Source organism: Amblyraja radiata, chromosome 24 (genome assembly GCF_010909765.2).
Source record: "Amblyraja radiata isolate CabotCenter1 chromosome 24, sAmbRad1.1.pri, whole genome shotgun sequence".
Lineage (NCBI taxonomy): Eukaryota > Metazoa > Chordata > Chondrichthyes > Rajiformes > Rajidae > Amblyraja > Amblyraja radiata.
In genome coordinates this window covers 3,222,894-3,245,551 of record NC_045979.1, presented here as the reverse complement: position 1 = coordinate 3,245,551, position 22,658 = coordinate 3,222,894, and the positions used below count along the sequence as shown (strand labels likewise).

The 22,658-nt window shown below is 46.1% G+C and overlaps 1 protein-coding gene across 7 annotated transcripts in view; it reads left to right on the top strand.

The window, feature by feature from the left end:
• The window catches only part of LOC116986696 (transcription factor EB-like), a 128,177-nt gene extending 115,827 nt beyond the window's left edge, over window positions 1–12,350 (top strand). For 2 of the 7 annotated variants that reach the window (XM_033042272.1, XM_033042266.1), the window contains exons 6-9: window positions 2,524–2,580; window positions 4,103–4,178; window positions 9,248–9,416; window positions 11,429–12,349. In XM_033042272.1, coding sequence (XP_032898163.1) covers window positions 2,524–2,580; window positions 4,103–4,178; window positions 9,248–9,416; window positions 11,429–11,845 — 719 coding nt within the window. In that variant the 3' untranslated portion in view covers window positions 11,846–12,349. Of the gene's footprint in view, window positions 1–2,523; window positions 2,581–4,102; window positions 4,179–9,247; window positions 9,417–11,428 lie in introns of all 7 variants that reach the window. The other 5 variants (XM_033042271.1, XM_033042267.1, XM_033042269.1 and 2 more) reach the window with 4 other exon arrangements.
• Window positions 12,351–22,658: the final 10,308 nt, after the last annotated feature.

Below are 22,658 nucleotides of genomic sequence, written 5' to 3'. Positions count from 1 at the left end.
CGGCCAGCTCCGTGATGGTGAGTAAATCCGCAGCTCCATGACTGGAGCCCCAGGTCATTCCTGTTGGAGGCCGCTCCACGTTGCAGCCCCAACGACAACGGAGACCCGACAAAGAAAAGGTTGGGTCTCCCGTGCAGGGGAAAGACCTTAAAGTTCCCCCACCCCACCCCACCCCCACACATAAAAAAACAATAAAAACTACATAGAACAAGACAGAAAACAATAAAAAGACAGACGGACTGCAGAGGCCGCTGCTGACAAGAGTCGTGCCGCCCACATGGTGTTGTGACTGAGCCGGGCCTGCACCCATGTTGTGAGATTTCCCAACGCTTGGGCTAAGGCTACAGCTGCTACTCCTCTGCTTTGGCAAACACAATTTTTGCAAACTCTTAAATTATCAATGCAAAACAGGCCGCAGTCTGCAGAATGATTCACCTCCACCCTCACACTGCTCGCAGATGTTTCCTGCAACAGCCACAACACACACCCAACTTCCCTCACTGCATACACTCCTCACAACACTCTTCCCACACCTCTGTCCACACTGCTCACGGTTTCCTCAGTCAACTCTTCCTTTCCCTCATCACCCCCCCCTCCCTTCACCGTCCCCTTGCCCCCTTCTCCCCTCATTGTCCTCTCACTCTCACCGCCCTCTCTCCGCTCACTGTCCCCTCTCCCCTCATCACCCCCTCTCTCCCCTCATCACCCCTCCCCTCTCCACACCCTCTCCCCTCACCGCCACCTCCCCTCACACCCCTCCTCTCACCTCCCCCCCCAATCCCTCACACTGCCCCCTCTCCTGTCACCCACCCCACCTCAGTGCTCTCTCGCCTCTCTCTGCCTCCTCTTGTTTCTCTTTTTTAAAAGACAGTCGGTCAGATGCAAGGAGAGGAAGGTTTTGGAGGGATATGGGACAAATGCAGACTATTGGGAGTAGCCCAGTATGCTGACATAATTGATATAGACCAGGTGGGCTGAAGGGTGTGTTTCCATGCTGTGCAGCTCTATGTCACTATGACTCGGACCCTTCACACAAGTGCGGCACAGTGGTAGAGCTAATGCCTTACAGCACCAGCGTTTGATCCTGACTGCAGTTGCTTGTTTGTACGTTCTCCCCGTGACCTGCGTGGGTTTTCTCCGAGATCTTTAGTTTCCTCCCACACTCCAAAGACGTACAGGTTTGTAGGTTAATTGACTTGGTATAAATGTAAAACCGGCCCCAGTGTATGTAGGTTAGTGTTAGTGTGCGGGGATCGCTAGACGGCATGGACTCGGTGGGCCGAAGGGCCTGTTTCCACGCTGTATCTCTACACTAAAACTAAACTAAAAATGCTGCCTGACCTGCTGAGTGTTTCCAGCATTTTGATTTATTTTACCCAAGATGTAGGCAGTACTCTAGTCCAGCCATCCTCAGACTAGGGGGAAAAAGCAGGAACGGGGTACTGATTTTGGATGATCAGCCATGATCATATTGAATGGCGGTGCTGGTTCGAAGGACTGAATGGCCTACTCCTGCACCTGTTTTCTATGTTTCTGTGTAACAGTTGGTAAATCAGGTTGTGGGTTCTGTCACTCTCTACTTTTCTCCTAAATAAGTTTTGATTCCTGCTGATATCAGCCTGTGGGTGAATAGTGTATTCAGTAATTGTGAATCTAAGCCTCTTTTGGGACATCACTAACAGAGAGAGTCTTTGTGTCCCAGAGTACTTGCATGTATTGCGGTGGGAGGCATGACCGGATAGAAGGCCTGGAGTAGGTTGGGAGTCAGTCAGCTGAGCTGACCTTCGAAGTATGTGGCACATGCAAGGATAATGGAACTGAAAGTAGCCCCGCAAGAGCCTTTCCTTCCTCCTTTCATAGAATCGTAGGGCAGAGAACGAGACCATACACCCTTGTCAGCTGTTCGAAATAACTCAAAATAGTCCCATTTTGCTTCAGCTTTCCCCCCCGATATACTTGTAATATTTTGCAGTGGCAAGCAAAATGTTTGTTCAACTGCGCGTACCAATGACAACAGGTCAAAGTTCTATACTTGGGAAACCCATAATTAATGCACTTGAGGATCGCAGTATTTATGGGCCTTGCACAAATAGCATGAGAGGGCCTCCAACGTTGCTCAGATGCAATTGAAAGGCAGTGAAGCAATTTCAGTGTCTGGACTCTTATTTCTCCAACTGCCTTTTGCAAGTTACACTTTGGTCTGATTGCACCATATTTTCACTGATTTTCCAGATCACAACTTGCCACGCGCAGAAAGAATCGAGTGGTCAACTCCCATTTTAATATTTGTCTTCATTACCGTAAATTTGTGTCCTCTGGTTGTTCATGTTTATTCATTTGTTGTCGCTGGCAACAGCTCCGATTCACTCCAACAACGCATTCCATGGCTTTGAACTTTTTGCTGTGCCTCTCCCGATTAGGGGGGGTTTCTCCCGACACACGGGGTCTTGAATTGACTCTGGGGGCCACTGTCGCTGTGTATTTGTAGCCTTCACTGATTGGGCATCTCTGTATTTTGGCTAGATACAGAAGCCCGAGCATTGGCTAAAGAGCGACAGAAGAAAGACAATCACAACCTGAGTGAGTATAACCGTTCGTTCACTGTGTCAACCTGCTCCCACCCGTGCTCTGTGGCTTTGATTTGCATTCCTTTTAGTCCCGTCTCGCACAGTGCAGGAAGCTGGGCTGAACATTTGATGAGTCCACCTGTAATTTTGAGCCTAGGCAGATGGGCCATCATTTTAACAAGGTTGTAACTTCTGGTTGGAGTCAGCGCTGTACAGTTTTAGGAAAGCCCAGGGAATGATCGTTCAGGGAAGTGAAACCCCGTTACTCTGGCAGCAGTGTCTTGAGGAACTGAGGGGAATAACGTCTTATTGTTGGGGATTACTCAAGAGACAGGCCCCCACTTGCTTCAAAGCCTGCTTTGTCAATTATCAAATTATATACGCACAGTGGCGCGGCGGTGGAGTTGCTGCCTTACAGCGCCAGAGACCCGGGTTCGATCCTGACTACGGGTGCTGTCTGTATGGAGTTTGCACATTCTCCCCGTGACCTGCGTGGGTTTTTGCCAGGAATCTCCGGTTTCCACCCACATTCCAAAGGCGTGTGGGTTTGTAGGTTAATCGGCTTAGTATAAATGTAAATTGTCCCTAGTGTGTATAAGATAGTCATAGTGTGTGGGGGATGCTGGTCAGCACAGGCTCGGTGGGCTGAAGGGCCTGTGTCCGGACTTTATCTCTAAACCAAACTCCAAGGTGCAAGCACATTAGGTGGGTGCAACAGAGAGGGAGATTAGTCGTACAATTGCTCGTTGCTTTGATGCCCTCGTTGCTGGCTATCAGCTGGAGACAATGTCAGATGTTTAAAGTTATCTTAGACTGGAGAACTTTCTGACTTCCAGATGTGCTTGTTGCTGATGTTGTACACAGTTTTATTCAACTTGTTTATTGTTGTGCTGCAGTTTGATACGTTTATTCTGAGTTTTAGTTGGGGCAATGACTTTGCATGAGTGTGAATCTGAGAATTTGATTTGGGATGGAGAGAATGGGACAAACTGTGGCTCAGTCGAATGAGTGTGGAGGAACAGATCGCCAGCTTGTGGTATCGCTAATCCCCGCTGAGGGCCACACCAACTGGAAAGTGGGACGTTCTGGAAGGAGGAAATAGCTTCTGGCTTCCCACTTTCTGTGGTACAGAACACGTGTGGGGCAGAAAACGTGTGGTGCGGAACACATGTGGCGCGGAACACATGTGGCGCGGAACACTTGTGGCGCGGAACATGTGTGTAATGCAGAACATGTGTGGTGCAGAACGTGTGGTACTGACATAGTGCAGAACACGTGTGTTGCAGAACACATGTAATGCAGAACACACATGGTGCGAAACATGTATGGTGCAGAACACGTGTGATGCAGAACACGTGAGGTGGTGACCACGTGTGAAGTGGTTTTCTGTCCCTTCAGCTCCTACGGATGGTGCCGGAGTCTCGGCCGGTGTACGAGGACATGGGAAATATTGAGCGTATGTGCCAACATCACTAAACATGCTGCTTTGTTGTAAATTGTCTTCACGTTCACCTTGGCTTCAATTTTTCCACCAGTTGAACGCAGGCGGAGGTTCAATATCAACGATCGGATCAAAGAGTTGGGACTGATGATCCCCAAATCCAGTGACCTGTGAGTGAACCTTATACAGCAATTCTCACTACCAATGTCTCTCTCTGCTGCACCCTGATGCACCGGCATCTGCAGTTGGATGCTTTATACAAATGCCCCATTCAAGGATGTCCCACTTTTTCCCATTCACCAACCTTCAGCCGAACCGTGACGTCCCATTGACATCTTGTCCCATCGTACATTCCTGCACATTCTGGCAATGACTCAATTGATTCTGCCCTGTCGTAACCCATTGTCCAGTTACAGCTGTTACCGGCTCTGCTCCACATATGGTCCCCACACCATTGTCCCAATGCTTTGTTGGTCATTTTTCCTTGAGTCTTGTCATTTTGGAGAGTTAAGGGCCTGTCCCACTTACGTGTCCTCGGCACGCAAATTACGCGACCTCGTGGTCGCGTAGTTTGCGAGCCAAGGACAAGTAAGTGGGACAGGCCCTTTATCCTGCCTGCAGGGATTCTGCTTTCCTCCTCCCTGCCATTATATCAATGCGTAAAAGAAGATGTAGAAACAAGGAACTGCAGACGCTGGTTTACCAAAAAAGACACAAAATGCTGGAGTAACTCGGTGGGCCAGGCAGCATTTGTGGAGAACATGGATAGATGATGTTTTGGATTGTGTCCTTCGTCAGACTGATTGTACCAGGGGGGGGAGAAAACTGATAATCGTATTCAGGAGGTAGACAAAAATGCTGGAGAAACTCAGCGGGTGAGGCAGCATCTAGGGAACGAAGGAAATAGGCGCCGTTTCAGGTCGAGACCCTTCTTCAGACTCTTATTAAGGAGGGTTCTTACTGTATACATGGCTAAAGTAACTCTTAGTGAATCCTGCAGAGGGCGCCAGAGACCGCGGGTTCGATCCCGACTACGGGTGCTGTCTGTACAGAGTTTGTACATGCTCCCCGTGACCTGCTTGGGTTTCATCCGAGATCTTCAGTTTCCTCCCACACTCCAAAGACATACAGGTTTGTAGGTTAATTGGCTTTCTATAAATGTAAATAGTCCCTAGGGTGTGTAGGATAGTGTTAGTGTGCGGGGATTGATAGTCAGTGTGGACTCTGTGGGCCAAAGTGCCTGTTTCCACACTGTATCTCTAAACTAAACTAAAAAAAAGTAGATAGACACCAAAAGCTGGAGTAACTCAGTGGGACAGGCAGCATCTCTGGAGAGAAGCAATGTGTGACGTTTCGGGTCGAAACCCTTCTTCAGACTGGTTAGGGATAAGGGAAACGAGAGATATAGACAGCGATGTGGAGTTTTAAAGAACAATGAATGAATGATATGCAAAAAAGTAACGATGATACAGAAAACAAGCCATTGTAAGCTGTTTGTAGGGTGAAAATGAGAAGCTAATGCGACTTGGGTGAGGGAGGGATAGAGAGAGAGGCAATGAAGGGGCACCAATGGAGGTGTTGCATTGCTTATCAGGGAAGATATTACAGCAGTGCTTTGGCAGGATAGATTAGAGGGCTCATCTAGGGAGGCTATTTGGGTGGAACTGAGAAGTGGGAAAGGTGTAGCAACACTTATAGGGGTGTATTATAGACCGCCAAATGGGGAGCGAGAATTGGAAGAGCAAATATGTAAGGAGATAGCAGATATTAGTAGTAAGCACAAGGTTGTGATTGTGGGAGATTTCAACTTTCCACACATAGACTGGGAAACACATTCTGTAAATGGGCTGGATGGTTTGGAGTTTGTAAAATGTGTGCAGGATAGTTTTTTGCAGCAATACATAGAGGTACCTACTAGAGGAGGGGCAGTGCTGGACCTCCTGTTAGGAAACGAGACGGAGGTATGCGTTGGGGAGCACTTCGGGTCCAGTGATCACAATATCATTAGTTTCAATATAATTATGGAGAGGGTCAGAACTGGACCTAGGGTTGAGATTTTTGATTGGAGAAAGGCTAACTTTGATGAGATGCAAAAGGATTTAAAAGGAGTGAATTGGGACATTTTGTTTTATGGGAAGGATGTAGAAGAGAAATGGAGGACATTTAAAGGGGAAATTTTAAGAGTACAGAATCTTTATGTCCCTGTTCGGTTGAAAGGAAATAGTAAAAATTGGAAAGAGCCATGGTTTTCAAGGGAAATTGGACACTTGGTTCGGAAAAAGAGAGAGATCTACAATAATTATAGGGAGCATGGAGTGAATGAGGTGCTTGAGGAGTATAAAGAATGTAAAAAGAATCTTAAGAAAGAAATTAGAAAAGCTAAAAGAAGATATGAGGTTGCTTTGGCAAGTAAGGTGAAAGTAAATCCAAAGGGTTTCTACAGCTATATTAATAGCAAAAGGATAACGAGGGATAAAATTGGTCCATTAGAGAGAGAGTGGACAGCTATCTGCAGAGCCAAAAGAGATGGGGGAGATATTGAACAATTCACCAAGGAGAAGGATATTGAATTATGTGAGGTAAGGGAAACTAGTAGAGTAGCTATGGATACTATGAGTTTCAAAGAAAAAGAAGTACTGACACTTTTGAAAAATATAAAAGTGGATAAGTCTCCAGGCCCTGACAGGATATTCCCTAGGACATTGAGGGAAGTTAGTGTAGAAATAGCCGGGGCTATGACAGAAATATTTCAAATGTCATTAGAAACGGGAATAGTACCCGAGGATTGGCGTACTGCGCATGTTGTTCCATTGTTTAAAAAGGGTTCTAAGAGTAAACCTAGCAATTATAGACCTGTTAGTTTGACTTCAGTGGTGGTCAAATTAATGGAAAAGATACTTAGAGATAATATATATAAGCATCTGAATAAACAGGGTCTGATTAGGAACAGTCAACATGGATTTGTGCCTGGAAGGTCATGTTTGACTAATCTTCTTAAATTCTTTGGTTACTAGGGAAATTGATGAGGGTAAAGCAGTGGATGTTGTCTATATGGACTTTAGTAAGGCCTTTGACAAGGTTCCTCATGGAAGGTTGGTTAAGAAGGTTCAATTGTTGGGTATAAATGCAGGAGTAGCAAGATGGATTCAACAGTAGCTGAATGGGAGACGCCAGAGAGTAATGGTGGATGGCTGTTTGTCAGGTTGGAGGCAGGTGACTAGTGGGGTGCCTCAGGGATCTGTGTTGGGTCCACTGTTGTTTGTCATGTACATCAATGATCTGGATGAAGGTGTGGTAAATTGGTTTAGTAAGTATGCAGATGATACTAAGATAGGTGGTGTTGTGGATAATGAAGTAGATTTCCAAAGTCTACAGAGAGATTTAGGCCATTTGGCAGAATGGGCTGAAAGATGGCAGATGGAGTTTAATGCTGATAAGTGTGAGGTGCTACATCTTGGCAGGACAAATCAAAATAGGACATACATGGTAAATGGTAGCGAATTGAGGAATGCAGTTGAACAGAGGGATCTAGGAATAACTGTGCATAGTTCCCTGAAGGTGGAATCTCATGTAGATAGGGTGGTAAAAAAAGCTTTTGGTATGCTAGCCTTTATAAATCAGAGCATTGAGTATAGAAGTTGGGATGTAATGTTAAAATTGTACAAGGCATTGGTGAGACCAATTCTGGAGTATGGTGTACAATTTTGGTTGCCCAATTATAGGAAGGATGTCAACAAAATAGAGAGAGTACAGAGGAGATTTACTAGAATCTTGCCTGGGTTTCAGCAACTAAGTTACAGAGAAAGGTTGAACAAGTTAGGGCTTTATTCTCTGGAGCGCAGAAGGTTAAGGGGGGACTTGATAGAGGTCTTTAAAATGATGAGAGGGATAGACAGTGTTGACGTGGATAAGCTTTTCCCACTGAGAGTAGGGAAGATTCAAACAAGAGGACATGACTTCAGAATTAAGGGACAGAAGTTTAGGGGTAACATGAGGGGGAACTTCTTTACTCAGAGAGTGGTAGCTGTGTGGAATGAGCTTCCAGTGGAAGTGGTGGAGGCAGGTTCGATATGATCATTTAAAAATAAATTGGATAGGTATATGGATGGGAAAGGAATGGAGGGTTATGGTCTGAGTGCAGGTAGATGGGACTAGGTGAAAATAATTGTTCGGCATGGACTTGTAGGGCCGAGATGGCCTGTTTCCGTGCTGTAATTGTTATATGGTTATATGGTTATACCTGACGTGAGATAAATCAATATTCATACCACTGGGCTGCATGTAAAAGCAACAAGACATTGCCCAGACTGGGTAAATGTGCTGTATCTGTGGGATCAGAGAATAAGTTATGGGATTGATGCAGTAAATTGAAATAAAACAACATTTTGGATGTTGGAAATTGGAAATAGAAACAAAACACGAAGGAAATGCGCAGCAAGTCAGGCAGTATCTGTGGAGAGTGAAACCAAGTTACGCTTTCAGATAAATAACCGATTTGTCAGATTTAGGATAGGGCATTAATCTGAAATGTTTACTCTGCTCTCCCTCCACAGATGCTGCCTGATCTGCTGACTATTTGTGATGGTCTCTGTTGCTATTTAATACAGAGTAGTGGGCTTGCATGCAGTCAGCTCTTCACATAAAACAGAGAACAGTACAGCACAAGAACAGACCCTTCAGTCTACAGTCTTTGTGGCGTATATGATGACAAGACCACTCATGTCTCCCTGCACACAATCCATATCCCTCCATTCCCTGCATACTCATGTCTGAAGTAGGGTGTCGACCCAAAACGTCACCCATTCCTTCTCTCCAGAGATGCTGCCTGTCCCGCTGAGTTACTCCAGCTTTTTGTGCCTATCGTCCAAAAGACTGTTCACGTTCCACACCTAAAGAGTAATTACTTTAAATCACAAGATCAGCTTGTCTCCCAGCTTCTGCACTTCACCTCCTCCCATCCTAGTTCACCTTTAAGCCAGCAATGTACCAGGATCGAGTTCTTGAATAACTGCGCCTCTTCAACTCAGCAGGGTGATGTGTGAATCCATAAATGGGACTGGGGTGGTCCTCTCACCAAGTGCAGTATCTCTGTGTGGCCTGTATTTGTTTTTATCAAACGGAATAGCCCAAGGACTTGTATTACTTCTTTCCCATCATTATCCTGTGTTTTGTAACAACGGTCACTGTGTTTGTGTCGCTGTCGTGTCCATTGTTGTGCATTTCTTTCACTTTCATTGAGGTCCTGTTCGTTGCTGCACAGGGATGTCCGCTGGAATAAGGGGACGATACTAAAAGCCTCGGTCGAGTATATCAAACGACTGCAGAAGGATCAGCAGAGAACCAGGGAGATGGAAGGCCAATCGAAGAGGCTGGAAATGGCCAACAACCACTTGCGGTTTCGCATTCAGGTGAGGAACGGAAGGTGGTGCATTCTCACCTGTGGGCCAGTCACCATGAGCTCAGGTGTCAACCAACATCACTCAGAGTGTTTAGTTATTATGTCACAGTCATTGAGTTATACAACAGGCCCTTCGGCCCAATTCATCCATCCTCTCCAAGGTGCATTCCACAGCTAAGCCCGCTTGCTGGAATTTGGCTCATATCCCTTTAATCCATTCCTGTCTATAAGCAGTCCTTTAAAAGTTATAATTGTGCCAGCATCTACGGCCTCCTCTGGCAGCTCATTCAATATACCCACCATCCTCTGTGATCAGGGAAGAAACATGCCCTTCAAACCTCCTTTAAATCTTTCCCCCTTCACATTCAACCTATGTCCTTAGTTTCAGACTTAACTATCCGAGGAAAAAGTGTGACTGTCCATTATTTTCACGATTTTATAAACCCTTATGCCGGTCACCTGGTGCGGCGGTAGAGTTGCTGCCTTACAGTGGATGCAGCGCCGGAGACCCGGGTTCGATCCCGACTACGGGTGCTGTCTGTACGGAGTTTGTATGTTCTCCCCGTGACCTGCGTGGGTTTTTTCCGTGATCTTCAGTTTCCTCCCAAATTCCAAAGACGTACAGGTTTGTAGGTTAATTGGCTTGGTAAATGTAAAAATTGTCCCTAGTGGGTGGAGGATCGCGTTAATGAGCGGGGATCGCTGGTCGGAGTGGACCCAGTAGGCTGTAGGGCCTGTTTCCGCACTGTATATCTCAACTAAACTAAACTAAACTAAACCACTCATCCTCCTTTGCTCCAATGAAAACTGTCTCAGTATCTCCTTCTCACCCAACTCCTCCAAACTATCCTGTACACTCTCTCGCACCATTCCTATACTATGTTGACCAGAACTGCGCACAATATCCCAAATGTGGTACTGACAACATCTTGCACAGCTGTGACATGATGTCCCAACTCATGTACTCAATGCCCCGTCTGAAGAACATAAGTGTGCCGTATGCCTGCTTTACCACCTTGTCTGCCTCTCGTGTCTGAGTGCAAATATGGTGGCGCCATATCCCACAGTACTTAGAAAGAAGCCAAAGATAGACAGACACAAAATGCTGAAGTAACTCAGCGGAACAGGCAGCATGGTCATAAGGAATAGGAGTAGAATTAGACCATTCGGCCCAACAAGTCTACTCCGCCATTCAATCATGGCTGGTTTATCTCTCCCCTCTAACCCCATTCTCCTGCTTCGCCCCATAACCTCTGACACCCGTACTAAGCAAGAATCTATCCATCTATGCCTTAAAATTATCCAGACTTGGCCTCCACAGCCGTCTGTGGCAAATAATTCCACAGATTCACTACCCTCTGACTAAATAAAATTCTCCCCTCCTTCCTAAAAGAACATGCTTTAATTCTGAGGCTATGACCTCTTGTCCTAGACTCTTCAACTAGTGGAAACATCCTCTCCACATCCACTCTATCCAAGCCTTTCCGCATCCACTCCACCTCCACTCACTCCAAGCCATCTCTGGAGAGATGGAATTGGTGACGTCTCGGGTCGAGACCTTTCTTCAAAGATGCTGTCAGTCTTAAACTCAAACTATGGTCTAGGGCAGTGGTTCCCAACCTTTTTTAGCTCATGGCCCCCTTGGAATCTTTTAATTTTTCTGTGGCCCCCCCTGACATTATTAGTGGAAAAAAAGTACTTCAATTTTATAAAACCTTCCATAAAAATATCAGTGTCTATTAATTGCACATATATTCTCTTTTATTCTATTCCACAAACATCAAAAATTATTTCAACTACATAGATTTAAATTTATTAGAACTGAAATTTACAAGGCAACAGGTAGCTCTGTTGAACCTGTGGCCCCCTAAATCCCAAAATGTTTCTGTGGCCCTCCTGAAATTTGCCATGGATATGGCCCCAGGTTGGGAATCACTGGTCTAGGGTCAACTAGGGGGAAGCTAGCAATGTAGGGTTTTCTTCTCCAATATTAATCAGAATCATTTTTCTTCTCGTATGTAGGAACTGGAAATGCAAGCGCAGGCTCATGGACTCTCCACTGTCTCACCCTCGGGGCTAAACACACCGGAGCAACTCGGTTCTTGCCTGAAAGACGAGGAGAACCCCATGGATGCACTTCAACAGCAGCAGCAGCTGAACCGGCACCACCAGCAACCTCCTCAAAGCCAAGCGGATTTTGCTCAGTCCTTTGGCTTCTGTGACAGCTCGCTGGGCTATGCTGACCCCATGGGCCAGTTTACTGACCTCTCCTTCAGCGTCCCCACCAAAGCAGATTACCAGCTGGACGACATGCTGATGATGGACGATACGCTCTCCCCCCTGGGGAAGGACCCCTTGCTCTCATCCGTGTCCCCAGAGGCCTCGAAAGCAAGCAGCCGAAGAAGCAGCCTCAGCATAGATGACGGTGACATGCTGTGATGTTGGCCTCAGCTGAAACCACCATGCAAGGTGCGGAGATGCCAGCTTTTTGAGCTACACGAATTTCCTGAACTCGTATGGAATTTTAAGAAGTTGCTGTCTTTTTTTTTACTGACTTAATTGGGTTTTGAAGATTTCCATGTCCTTTTGCAGACCATATTTTACAGTGATTTTGTGGAGGTTGCCTTCCCTACCTTCAGTGTGGCCCGAGTGGTCCGTGCCACACCATGTCCATATGAGCACCTGCACCATCCCTTCCTCTCCCAGCAGGGAATAGCATATGCCCCACACCCAGGTAAATGGCTGACCACCAAGGAACGAACCATCGTCTAAGGAAGGCATTTGGTTTAAGGTTGTAAAAATGCATCGGTGTTATTGCGTCACTGAGCTGGAGTTGAGGTTGGGGGCTGAGAGGCTGGGAGTTGAAGCTGGGGGTTGTGTTAAGTTGGGGCTGGGGGTTAGTGGAGGGTTCTGATAAGCTGGAGTGGGGGTTTATAGGGGGTTCTGTTAACAGTTGGGGCTGGGGATTAGGCGGGGGGGGGGGGAGGGAGGGGTGGATTCTGTTACCAACTAAGGTTTCAAAAGCCTTACTTTGATCTAGACGAAAAAAATACCCACAATCTCTTGCACAAAACTCAAAATGCTGGAGTTACTCAGTGGGTCAGGCAGCTTCCATGGGGCGAATGCACAATTGACATTTAAGGGTCAGGATCCTCTTCAGATAGAAGAGTGCTGACCTGAAACGTTGTTAGTCCACTCTCTCCACAGATGTTGCCTGACCTGCTGGGCTACTCCGACAAGTTTATGTTTTGCTGAAGATTTTGGGCATCTGCAGTTCCTTGTGTTTCTCAAGATCCCAAACTGGTTCACTGGGCGGACAAAGTTGTTACTGCCATCACCAAATGGACGGACTCAGAATAATCGAAGATCTGATTCCTTAACACCACTGCTATGGATGATCTGTGTTGGGGGTACAGTTAGTCTCAAACAATCTCATCTTTGATTAATCTGAGCATATGTGAACATTGAAGGCTCCAATTTTAGGTAAATAACCTACAGACAAGCTCTGAGCCCCTTTGTTTCTTTCCTGCTCTTTTCCCTGTGCCCCACCTGGACTCACCCTACCCCTCCCCTACCCCTCCTCTGGCTTCGCCTATCAGCCTATCAAACAACCTCCTTTCCTGTATCCACCTATCACTCACCAGACTTTGTCCTGTCCCTACCTCTCATCTAGCTGTCCTCCCCTTTCCCACCACAATTAGTCTGCAGTGGAGTCCCAACCTAAACCCTCACCTACCCATGTTCTCCAGAAATACGGCCTGATTCGCTGAGTTACTCCAATACTTTGTGTCTTTCTCTGTGTCCGTGTAAGCCTGGGTCAGACTCGGATCTCATTGCCTCTGTTCCTGCTTTCACTGTTTCCCCCAACTTAGATAACTTGCAAGGCGTGTTGGCCTGCGCTCACAAATGAACTAGCTCTGTCAGCAGAGCAGAGGCACTAACTAGATTAGGAAAATAGATACAAAAAGCTGCAGTAACTCAGCGGCTCAGACAGCATCTCTGGAGAAAAGGAATTAGTGACGTTTGGGTCGAGACCCTTCTAGAAGGGTCAGCACCTGAAACATCACCCTTTTCTCCAGAGATGCTGTCTGACCCACCGAGTTACTCCAGCTTTTTGTGTCTATGGTTTAAGCTGGCACCAGTCAGATGAATTCACCAATCGCTGGGGTTAAGGTTCATGATGGATTTGTGTGGGAATTAAAAAAGGTGGGATGAGATCACCTTGCATTTCTGAATAGTACCTTTTTAACGGGTAAATTCAGCCACAGGAAGGTATTCACTTGAGTGCGGGTTCTAATTTTGATGACAGAGTTACGTCAGGATGTCATCATCTGATGTCCAGTTTTGAACACAGGTCCCTGCAGCCTCCATCCATTGAGCACCCTGGCCAGGGAAGGGGTTAAAACCTGTGGTCCAGAAGAACCAGGAGTGACTGCCCTGCCCCTCAAAAACTGCTTCATGCCTCCCCTCCCGTGCTTTAGTGGGCCCGACAGCATTCTGGAGAAAATCAGTGGAGGAATGGAGGAATCGGTGACGTTTTGGGTCGAGACCTTTCTTCAGACTGAGAATCGGGAGTAAGGGAAACAAAAGATACAGAGGGCGATGTAGAGAGAGATGTAGAACAAATGAATGAAAGACAATAGGCAATAGACAATAGGTGCAGGAGTAGGCCATTTGGCCCTTCGAGCCAGCACCGCCATTCAATCTGATCATGGCTGATCATTCCCAATCAGTACCCCGTTCCTGCCTTCTCCCCATATCCCCTATTTTTAAGAGCCCTATCTAGCTCTTTCTTGAAAGCATCCAGAGAACCTGCCTCCACTGCCCTCTGAGGCAGAGAATTCCACAGACTCACCACTCTCTGTGAGAAAAAATGTTTCCTCGTCTCCGTTCTAAATGGCTTACTCCTTATTTTTTTGCATACGTTGGGTGTACAAGCTAAGACTTTCACTGTGACTTCCCACATGTGACAATAAAGTATCCAATTCAATGTCTGGACATTTCAAAGCACCGTGCAGGAGCTTACAACTGTCTAGGACCAAGATCCACAACCTGCTCGACCCACACCAGGTAGACAAAAATGCTGGAGAAACTCAGCGGGTGCAGCAGCATCTATGGAGCAAAGGAAATAGGCAACGTTTCAGGCCGAAACCCAAAGGCCCCTTGTTCTGGACTCCCCCAACATTGGGAACATGTTTCCTGCCTCTAAGCCCTTAACAATCCAAGCCCTTAACAATCTTATATGTTTCAATGAGATAGCCTCTCATCCTTCTAAACTCCAGAGTGTACAAGACCAGCTGCTCCATTCTCTCAGCATATGACAGTCCCGCCATCCCGGGAATTAACCTTGTAAACCCACGCTGCACTCCCTCAATAGCAAGAATGTCCTTCCCCAAATTAGGGGACCAAAACTGCACACAATACTCCAGGTGTGGTCTCACTAGGGCTCTGTACAACTGCAGAAGGACCTCTTTGCTCCTATATTCGAATCCTCTTGTTATAAAGGCCAACATGCAATTCACTTTCTTCACTGTCTGCTGTACCTGTATGCTTACTTTCATAGACTGATGTACAAGGACCCCCAGATCCCGTTGTACTTCCCCTTTTCCCAACTTGACGGCATTTAGATAGTAATCTGCCTTCCTGTTTTTGCTACCAAAGTGGATAACCTCACATTTATCCGCATTAAACTTCATCTGCCATGCATCTGCCCACTCCCCCAACCTGTCCAAGTCACCCTACATTCTCATAGCATCCTCCTCACAGTTCACACAAGATATGCAAAAATGTAACAATGATAAAGGAGACAGGACATTGTCAGCTGTGGCCTAGGTGAGAACAATGAGACTCAACAAGATGACTTTGAAGCTGGTATGACTTGGGTGGGGGAGGGATGGAGAGAGAGGGAATGCAAGGGTTACTTGCAGTTAGATAAATCAATATTCATACTACTGGGTTGTAAGCTGCCCAAGCAATATATGAAGATAAATCAATATGGTATGAATACCTGGTGAGGAGGCATTTGCCAAGGCCATGATGGCAGCCGATCGGATCTGGTTCAGAGATACGGAAACCTCCAATTCCCCATCGTTCCAAACCCTTGCAAAGTGAACTGCAGCCTCTGCTCATCTTTTAGTCTGCGCTTTACATTCTTCTTATTCAAAGCCAGAAAATAATAATAACTGCAAAAGTTGCAGCAAGACTAAATGGGACACCAACTGTACTGGATCCAGTGGACGAGACATTCTTAAGCTGTGTAGGCTCTGACAAGCTACCGTGTGATCTGGACACTGATTAATTCTGAAGAAGTCTGAAGAAGGGTCTCGACCCAATATGTCACCTATTCCTTTTTTCCAGAGATGCTGTCTAACCCCCTGAGTTACTCCAGGAGCTGACTATGCTTAAAGTTTCTTTAAATAAATGAAGATTTTATTGATCGTGACTGAGGTCTTCCATGAATGGAGCTCAGCCCAGGATGAATTACTTTGTTAAGTTCCATTTACAGAGACTAGACCATTTAGTCTTTAATGTCTGTTCTGCCCCTCTGAATGAGCTCGTCCAAATAGTTCCTCTCCCCGAGACAGACACAAATATCTGGAGTAACTCAGGGGGTCAGAGAGCATCTCAGGAGAAAAGGAATAGGTGACATTTCGGGTCGAGACAGTCTGAAGAAGGGTTTCGACCCGAAACTTCACATATTTCTTTTCTCCAGAGATATTGTCTGTCCCGCTGAGTTACTCCAGCTTTTTGTGTCTATAGGGCCTGTCTCACTTGGCCGTCATTTGCGTGTCACGCAGATGGCGCGCGAAGATTTTGTACATCACAAAACCTGCGACGCTGCGCGCAGCCGCGCGTCACTGCCTATGTCATCACGCACTATGCGCGCGTAATGCGCACCATGCACGCATCACGTGCGTGTCACGCCGCGCGCGTCGTGCATCATGACGCGTAAATGATGTCGCGTAAATTACGCGCAAATGATGGCCAAGTGGGACAGGCCCATCTTTGGTTTCCCAGCATCTGCAGTTCCTTCCTACACAGTTCCTCCCCCCTGCTCCCATTCCCAGAGGAATGCAAACATTTCCTTTTGAAGTATTTATATCAACAATACTCACCCAGTTTGTGGTTCCATGTGACTAGAGCGGTGACTATGTGATATATATGACTATATATATCACATATATGTGACTACGGCAACATATGATCTGAAATGCTCTCCACTTTTCAACTGTTTTATGGCTATTGCCATGATGGCCTCTTGAAGCAATCTTCCCAAGAGTTTTGATCTTGTTTAAAGATTCACATTAGTTTATTATCATATACACTAGAGTGCAATGGAGTTCTTCATTCACATGAAGCGCACAGAGTAAACAGTGTACATGCAATAATGATAAATATAGCAATAAACACAATGAGTGAAAACCAGCAACATTGGCGGAAGTTTTTGGTGCAAAATACTTCAATTCTTTAAATCTCTTCAAAGCCATTTATAGAAACATAGAAACATAGAAATTAGGTGCAGGAGTAGGCCATTCGGCCCTTCGAGCCTGCACCGCCATTCAATATGATCATGGCTGATCATCCAACTCAGTATCCCGTACCTGCCTTCTCTCCATACCCTCTGATCCCCTTAGCCACAAGGGCCACATCTAACTCCCTCTTAAATATAGCTAATGAACTGGCCTCGACTACCCTCTGTGGCAGGGAGTTCCAGAGATTCACCACTCTCTGTGTGAAAAAAGTTCTTCTCATCTCGGTATGTTGCTCGGCATCCCATTCATGTATGGGATATGCGGTTCTTTGTCCCATAGGGAAAGCAAACACCTTGAGATACACACAAAATGTTGGAGTAACTCAGCGGGTCAGACACATCTATGGAGAAAAGGAATAGGTGACGTTTCGGGTCGAGACCATTCTTCAGACTGAGAGTCGGGAAACAGAAATGAGAAATATAGATGGTGATGTAGAGAGATATAGAACAAATGAATGAAATAATAATAATAATAATGATGAAGGAAACAGGCCATTGTTAGCTGTGGGCTAGGAGAAAACGAGTTACAGACAATGAGACTCATCAAGATGACTTTGAAGCTGGTATAACTAGGGTGGGAGAGGGATGGAGGGAAAGCATTTTTTTGAATAAAGCTTGAATTTAGAGAAATCAATATTCATACCGCTGGGTTGTAAAGTGGCCAAGTGAAATATGAGGTGCTGTTCCACCAATTTGCTCCAATTTGCATTGGGCAATAACAGTGGGGGAGGCCCAGGACAGAAAGGTATCTGGATCTTTGTCCCATAGGGACAGCAGACACATTGGAAGCTTTAGTTCTAAAACCTCCTGGGTACAGGCTGAGGGAGCAAGTTATCCACCACATCACTGAAGGAAACGTGGGAACCAGGCCCCTCCACTTCTCAACATGATACTTGTTATACATCATGACATGTTGGAGTTACACAGCAGTTTGTGCATCTCAGACATCTCTTGGAGTGCCCATCTTGGAGAAGTTCTGCTTTTCTATTCAGCACCAATGTTTGTCTCTTCCTTGTTCACCATCTTTATCTGCAGTTTCTCTTGACTTTGACCAGGTTTCTACCAACGTTTGCTTCACAGTCATATATTCTTTCCTGAGCAACTTCAGCATTTGTTGGGTTTTTCCCCCAGATTTCCAGCAGGGATGTACTGGGGTGGGGAGAGAGGTAGCGTGGAGTGCTTGACAAAACAAGTTGTCTGAAGAAGGGCCTCGACCCGAAATGTCACCTTTGCCTTTTCTCCAGAGCAAAGCAGGACTAGGCTAGTTGGCTGGTGTGGGCGAGTTGGGCCGAAGGGCCAGTTTCCACACAGTATTACTCTATGACTCTATGCTGCCTGACCCACTGAGTTACATCAGCTTTTTGTGTCTATCTTGTGTAATCTGTTTGCAGGCTATCAAACATCTCACTGCCCTTGCCATGAGGGGTTGAGGTGGCAAGTCTGAGAGATGCTGTCACAGGGTCCACCAAGGTCATAAGGGATAGGAGTATAATTAGGCCATTCAACCCATCAAGTCACCACTAATCAAGAATCTATCTATCACTGCCTTAAAAATATCCATTGACTTGGCCTCTACAGCCTTCTGTGGCAAAGAATTCCACAGAATCACCACTCGCTGACTAAAGAAATTTCTCCTCTTCTCCTTCCTAAAATAACTTCCTTTAATTCTGAATGCAGAGTGGATGATTGTATTGCCTGTGCCTGGTGTGGGTTGTTTAAGAAGGAACTGCAGATGCTGGAAAATCGAAGGTAGACAGAAATGTTGGAGAAACTCAGCGGGTGCAGCAGCATCTATGGAGCAAAGGAAATAGGCAACGTTTCAGGCCGAAACCCGAAACGTTGCCTATTTCCTTTGCTCCATAGATGCTGCTGCACCCGCTGAGTTTCTCCAGCATTTTTGTCTACCTGGTGTGGGTCGAGCAGGTTGTGTATCTTGGTCCTAGACAGTTGTAAGCTCCTGCACGGTGCTTTGAAATGTCCAGACATTGAGTTGGATACTTTATTGTCACATGTGGGAAGTCACAGTGAAAGTCTTTGCTTGTACACCCAACGTACCCAAAGTCAGGTCCTCCTTTGTTCCCAGCGGCTCCCACGTGGTACGTCATCGACCAGCGGGCCCTCATCGTCAGACACGATGACCTCCTCCATGATCTCCGCCAGGTCCCCTCCTGATGGAATTAAATCTAATGACTACATTTAAGAGGCATTTAGAATAGGCAAGGTGTAGAGAATGTGTACACCTAATGTGCACAAATGGGATTAGTACAGATGGGTGAAAAGAGTCAATTGGATTTATGAAGTGCCTCCAATTTTAGTGATCTGTGGCAAGGTACTTTGGCAGAGTACTAACAAACACAAAGTTGACACTGAGCTTGTGGATATATGCTAGGGCAGGCAATAACAAACATGATTGAATACACTGGTGTCACAATCAACAAGGAAATAAACAGATTCAGGAGGGAGTGCGATGGTTTTGGACAAAGCTGGTTGAAGACAGAGTTCCCATCGTTGTGCACTGATTTTCTTGATGGAGAACAGGCCCGGAATTGAAGGAAGCACATTGATAATTGATGGTTAGGGCTAGAGCAGTTCATGGAGATGTCAGAATGTGGCCATGGAGGGTGAGGATCAGTTTAGAACTAAGCTATTGCAGGACCGAGAGCAAGTGTATGTTCGTGAGCACAGGTGTGAGACTAAGCAGAATGATGCAGGCTGGGGTACAGTTGAGCAGAGGTCTGGGCAGGTTACAAAGGATGCTTTGAAAATATGAGCCGAATAACAAATTGATTGTTTTCAGAGAATGATCGAAACTACAATTCTGTTGAAATAGAAATGGAAAATTCTGGAAATATTCCGAGGGTTTGGCAGAACTAATGTTGGGAGAGAGGGGTGACATTTCAGGAGTGGATGCTCCCAGGCTCTGCACCTTTTGTCCTTTCCTGGAGGCTGATGAGGACAATAGATGCTGCGATGTGAATACGGTGAAGCAAGACCCATCGGTGCTCCGGCAATCATACATTCCTGGCAGCCTGTAGCTGAGAATGGAGTGGACTACTTGATTGTCACATGTGACAAGTCACAATGAAACTCTTTGCTTGCATTCCCAAGGTATGCAAATAGTGGCCACATAAAGGGTGCTGAAAAAATTACAAAGTATCCCGCGCCAGCTCTTCCTTTCTTCTCCCCTCTTCCCCCCCCCCCCACTTTCACAGCAGTCCCCCCACGCTGGAGTGAATAGAATCCCGGAACGCTAGCGTCACATTCTTAGCAGTAGAGTCATACAGCATGGAAACAGGCCCTTCAGCCCAACTCGTCCATGCTAACCAAGATGCCCCATCTAAGTTAGTCCTATTTGTCTGTGTTTGGCCCCATCCCTCTTGACTCTTCCTAACCATCTTCGACATTCACGATGCCACCAACTTTTGTGTCATCTGCAAACTTGCTGATCATGCCAGTACGTTCCCATCCAAATCGCTGATATAAAGCACAAACAGCATTGTTCCCATACACAAGGAGGTTGTAAAACTTGGGAAGGAAAAACTAACTGCAGCCATGGTGGCACAGCGGTAGAGTTGCTGCCTTACAGCCAAATGCAGCGCCAGAGACCCGGGTTCGATCCCGACTACGGGTGCTGTCTGTATGGAGTTTGTACGATCTCCCTGTGATCTTCGTGGGTTTTCTCCGAGATCTTCGGTTTCCTCCCACACTCCAAAGACATACAGGTTTGTAGGTTAATTGGCTTGATAAAATGTTAAATTGTCCAAGTTGGCGATATGTAGAGTACTGCCCTGCCGACTACAACATTCAGAAGGTTCAGAACTGCCTTTATACACACTTGTGAAAGGTTCCCACCAATCATCTAAAGATATGCTGCTGGCCCAATCTTAAGTCTTACCTTAATTTACCAAATCAATGTCAACTGAGATAGCTGTTTACAACCCAGTCAATTGAAGGTTTCCTTGAATTCACTGTGAAGTAAAATTTGACTTCACGTGCTGGGTCCTGTTTTGGAATAAATTCCTTCTATCTAGACTGTAATGAAGAGGAAAGCCGACATATGCAGTGGCTGAGCTGTGAAATTCATCGTCATGAAGCTGCCCATCAGGTTTTGATCTTGTGGTCCATCTAGTAAAATACTGATCCTTTGGATGAAATATTGAACAAAGATGCATTTAATATTGAGCTGCATGGATCAGGGCAAGAGGCAAAATACAAAGAGGTAAGAAAGGGAGAAGGATGAAGATTTAAAGGGATTGGATAGCTCCGTGGACCAACAGAGGGGCTCTGTGGAACCAGTGTCTATCTTTGACCCTTTGAGAATTCAGGGAACTTCAGTCATCTCATCTTCACAGGGGTTATGGGGAGAAGGCAGGAGAATGGGGTTAGGAGGGAGAGCTGGATCAGCCATGATTGAATGGTGGAGTAGACTTGATGGGCCGAATGGCCTAATTCTGCTCCTATTACCTATGACCTTATGCACCTACCACAGGACATAACATTGAATTCAGCAATTTCAGATAACCAGCCTTCCAGTTTAAATCAGAACCGGCCAGTCCTGGTGGAAGCTCCTCGTCCCGTAATGCTAAAGGGCCTGTCTCACTTTCACGACCTAATTCACGACCTCTGCCGAGTTTGCCCTTGACTCATACTCGCAGCATGGGCGTCACAAGGTCGTAGGTAGGTCGTAGCAGGCCGTGATGCTAGTCGTAGGTACTCGTGGCATCAAGTAGGTCAGGCCGTTTTTCTAGCCTGATGAAAAATGTCCACGAGTAAAAAAGGTTGTGAATTAAGTGGTGAAAGTGGGACAGGCCCTTTACTCTGCTTTTCTCTCTTCACGGGCGCTCTCTGGCTTGCACAGTATTTCCACCATTCCCTTTAGTTTCAGACTTCCACCAACCTCAGTGTTTAGTGTTTAGCGTTTGTCCCAGCATCACTTCTTTATGTCGCTCCCTCCTTGAATGTATTTCTCCTTCAGTCTGAAGAAGGGTCTCGATCCGAAACGTCACCACATACGTCTCTCCAGAGATGCTGCCTGTCCCGCTGAATTACTCCAGCATTTTGTATCTATCTCCTTCAGATACATCAACCATGATTAAGAATCCTTTACCTGCCCCTCTGCACCAAACGTGTCGCCCAATCGCTCTTGTTCTCCATCCTCTCTGTCCCTCTCCCTCTCCCCTCATCAATCTTCAATTTGTAACACTTTTCATTCGTAACAGCACCAAGCCTTAATCCCATTGATACTTTGGGATCCTGCTGTGTACGAAACAACTTTCAGAACTGCCTGTTTGTTAATTCAAAGCAATTTATTGAGAGGTGCGGTTTTGAAATGCTACAAATATTAAGTGCCGCCGGATCAGAGATACAGCAGAGGTAAAACAAAAGTCAATGCGGGATGGAAAGGAATGTGTTTAGTATGATTGTGAACTGGAAGCATGCCAGGGGATGGGAGGGACTCTCTGGTGACCCGGGTTCACCAGCTCCACACCTATCCTGTAAGCTTTATCACCTGAAGCGCTGCCTCCAACTGGCCTGGCCCTTGGTAATGTGTCCATCCCTTGCAAAGCCTATTCAAACACAGAGGACAGACTGCGCGCTTGAATGACTCCTGACGGTCAGTCACGTATTGCTTTCCACCATCTTACACATAATTTTTATCACCCATAAGCAAAGATATTCAAAGGGTAACATTTAACAGTGTATTGCTTCAGACCCAGGGAT